At 30.3% G+C, this 4,331-nt stretch overlaps 1 protein-coding gene across 1 annotated transcript in view; it reads left to right on the top strand.

Annotated features, from left to right (window-relative positions):
* The first annotated feature begins 482 nt into the window (after window positions 1-482).
* LOC100159382 (Golgi phosphoprotein 3 homolog sauron) overlaps window positions 483-4,331 on the top strand; it is a 6,945-nt gene continuing 3,096 nt past the window's right edge. The window contains exon 1 of the mRNA XM_001951949.4: window positions 483-1,103. Coding sequence (XP_001951984.1) covers window positions 909-1,103 — 195 coding nt within the window. The 5' untranslated portion in view covers window positions 483-908. The remainder of the gene's footprint in view (window positions 1,104-4,331) is intronic.

Consider the following 4,331-nt stretch of genomic DNA (forward strand, 5'->3'; position numbering starts at 1 on the left):
TATGCCATTTTTCCCATGCTCCCAAACTCCAAAGTCCCAAGTCCCAATTGCGCTTTTGTCTTAGAAATTGTTAGTAGACAAGTAAGCAACTTGGCAACCATATTAATATCTATTGCCGTATTTCTGAAAGAAGCTGTTCATGAAAAAGGACGGAGATTTAATGTTACATCATTGAATAAAATAAATATATTATAACGTATCTAAATCAATGATTTATTCAATAATACCTATGCATTTTTATTAAATTATAATCGCGCGTGAGATTACATTCTTAATTTAATTCCATGCCGTGTTCGTGGAAAATGCTCCATCACAGATCGCGTAGTCCGCCAAAATTCTACAGTAAATAATAATAATGAAATAACTATAATATTATAATAAACGTTTCGCGACCGCAGTCTCGACTTTCGAAGTCGTTTGCACGACCTGATTGCGATAATGCGATATTGTGATAACAAACATCTTCCACGCCGTGTTAGTGTGTTATCATCTCGCTTGAACCACAGAAGCACAGAACGATCTAACAACACTAACGTCCATCTACGACTGTAGTTTTCAGTTTTGGTATATGTGCGCGGGGGAAGGGGCGGTGAAAAAACGTATTATTATCGTGAAATATTGTGATATCACCATACGATATTATTATTATTATAATTTATATGCCATTGCTGCAATTGTGTAGACGTCAACAAAAAAATCCAACTATTCCTTATCAATAATTGTGCGCTCTCGCCCTCGCGGAATTCGCGTTCGCGTCGAAAAGTGAAGACGCACGAAATAGCGTAACACTCTAGCACGGCGACGTACGCTTTTCGGGACGTTGGGTTTGGTTTTTTTTTCGCGGAAGTTCCGTTTCCGACGTGATTTCCGGGTGACCGCAAACGAGTACCCACAAACGGTCCGCCAAGATGATGAGCCGCGCCGACGGTCTGGTGCAAAGGCGCAACGTCAACAGGGACAACGCGGACGGCGTTTCCAAGGAGAACGGCCAGTCGGCGGCCGACAAACTCGACTACGAGGAAGACATCGATGACGGTGACTCTAAGGAGACACGGCTCACGTTAATGGAAGAAGTGCTGTTGCTTGGTCTCAAAGACAAAGAGGTATATTGTAGGTGTACGTTCACTTCTATTAAGATTCGCGGTCCCCGTCAGGTGTATACGTCAGAAATGTTTACACAAATACCCGGCTAGATAACTGACGACAAAATAGTATGTTGTAGCACTTGTAGGTGTACATTCACTTCTATTAAGATTCGCAGCCCTCGTCAGGTGTATACGTCTGAAATGTTTATACAAATACCTGGATAGGAGTACCAAAGTCATAATACTGTTTCAAGCAAAAAGGTAATAGATGAAGTATCATCTACCCAGAAAAATCAAATAGACCAAGAACTTATACTCTTTTTCTAATCACTGTTGAATATTGTATAACTATTACAAAAATTATTGGTAAGCAATCATCGATTGTATCTAACTACAAAAACATTGTACCTACTACATTTTATTTTATTAATAAGTACCTAATAATCAAATATTTTTTTTTGAAACTATTTTATTTTTGGACTCGTCCTTTTTTGTGCTACATGGATCTAATTTTGTAAATTGCATGGTCTAGGTACATTTTTTTAAGTGGTATAATGTATTATTTTGCTACAATGTTGACCCAAATCATTTTTTATTAGTAGTAGGTTGTAGATACTATGATAAGTTTTTCCACGCGTCAGCTGGTTAGTTAAAACCTAAAAATTAAAATTCTATTAGGTAGGTTTTAAACTAATCAAAGTTAATATGACGTATTTTATACAATTATAGAAAATATTAAATGGTTGGTAGTGCCATATTGATAAAAATATATTGTGAAGAAATTACTTACAATTGCAGTTAAAGCAATTGATTTTATTGATTGGTAATTTCTAAGTTATTTATAAGCTTGTAGCCATCAATTTTTATTTTTTCTACAGTTAAAATTTCACAAAATTACCACTTATGCTTACTAGTTACTTGCATAAGATTAGGCATAGGTACCTTATACCTTATATTTATTTTATGTATTTACTAATTATTTCTTTCACATTTCTATGATTATAATTCTTGGTAATTTTTATAGCAACTTTGCTTAAAATTACATAAACAATAGAAAAAAAACATTAAATTTAGATAATATGTACTTATCTCGGTACTTATTGTAGTTGGGTCGAGTTGGGTACTTACTACTTACTAGGTAGTGTAATGTTCATTATGGTCATTATGTACTATGTAAATATTTAGCAAAGTAATATTTTTCTAAAGAAACTATTTCATTTAAATAAGAAATCTAAGGTATTGACTTTATTTATTTCCTAAATCCTTTATAACTTTATTTTATAACTTTCGCAGATTATTTATCGTTTATATAAATGATTTTTATAATGAATTTATTTTTGTATAAAAAATAAAAGTATACCTATTAAGTGACATTTTATACAGAATTATTTTTATAGGTAATATGTACCTAATAATAATATGTGTAACTACCTGTTTCGCCAAATCCTATTAACTGTTTATAAAATATTAAACTTATAAGTTAATTAAGATTAAATATTAAAACTTTTATTAGGTACCTACTTATTCTTTAATTATTTTTATTTTAGACAATCTGTACAGTATTTGCATAAAGCCTATTTAGGTAGGTAAATACTTTTATACTTAAATACAATTCTAGATACTTTAGAAAAATATTTTTAAATACATATTCTGAATATATATTTTTTTTTATTTAGATAGATTTGTATATTTGATTACCTACTTTTTTCAGAATAAAATTTAAATGTATATAACTTTACTGTAATAATTATTTTTATATTATTTAAAAAGTATTTGTACCTACCTTAAAGTAATAAATAATAATATTACTAAATGTGCTTATATATTTGAATATGTATTCTGAATACAAAATAAAAGTACCTATTATTTTCAATACTGAATTAATTCTGCTAGAATTAATGTTTTATACTACTTCAATTTGTTTTTAGGATAAAAAATATTTTAAGCTTACAATCAAAGTAAGTAGGTAGTAGTCCAATAAATAAAAAGATTTACTCGAGGATTTACTTAAATAATAATATTGTAATACTGGTGAAAATAGGCTTAGGTACTGAAAAGAATAACTTTATTTGTTATGTGACATAATTTATGACCATTCTAATATTATCTACTTTATAACATCCATTTGTTACTAATGGCCAGTTACAAACAGTTGTACAAACATAGTATTCTGCATGGCTTATTTACAAGGGCGCCCATAGGAAAATTCTTAAGGGGGGGACAAAATTTTAATTTATCAATCCATTTATAAAACAAATTTTTAACCAATTAACCATAAAAGTATTTTATTGAATTTCTATTTAATTAATAATATAGATTCAACACGTCTAAAACATTAGGTAATTATATTAAATTTATTAAAACATTAGTTTTCAAATAAAAATGTACAATTTGATGTGGCTGATGAAAGTTGGAATGCACGATTTCTTGTAACAGTATTTGCTTCTGAACTAATAGATAACTTTTCAAAAACATGTTTTAATTTCAATGACATTTTTATCAAATAGCCGTATACATTTGTACTTTTCTGACCAACGTGTCTCACAAAATAATGGAATATTTGGAATAAGTTTTCTTCTCAAAATACTTAATTATTTCTTTTACAGTACCAATAGTATTTCTGATTTCAGGAATTGAATTTTGATCGTTAACTATTAATTAAGCTTATGTGAAGCATAATGAAAATAACAAGCAGTTGGATATATTTTTCGTATAATTGTCTATACACCATTTACTTTACCACTCATGGTTGAACAACCATCAAAACCTAGGCCAACAAGTTTCAACATATTTAAACCATATTTTTCTCTTGATTCTAATATACTTTTTGACAGGGGCGGACTGGCTATTTTTGGCCCGGGGTGCAAAATTAATTAGGGGCCCGTAATTTTTTTTCAAACCTACCTAAATTAGGAAAGAGCCCTTAGTTTTATAAGTAAATATAAAAAAAAAATTAAGAATAACATGTTGTTTATTTGAAGAGATGTTGAAATATGCTATTTTATTTTTATTTTGTATAATACCGTATTATACCAGTATTATACCATTTATACCGCATACCGACTGTGGTAATCGGGGGCCCGGATCATAAATACAAACGGGGGCCCGGGGTGCTACTTGGTGTATAGCACCCTGGGCCAGTCCGCCCCTGCTTTTTGATATACCTTCTGCATTTAAAATATGTATATTTGATATAACAATACACAAATCTGTTATCATAATAAATATTATGGTGGAAAAAACGTG

This window comes from Acyrthosiphon pisum, chromosome A1 (assembly GCF_005508785.2).
Source record: "Acyrthosiphon pisum isolate AL4f chromosome A1, pea_aphid_22Mar2018_4r6ur, whole genome shotgun sequence".
NCBI classification, from domain to species: Eukaryota; Metazoa; Arthropoda; class Insecta; order Hemiptera; family Aphididae; genus Acyrthosiphon; species Acyrthosiphon pisum.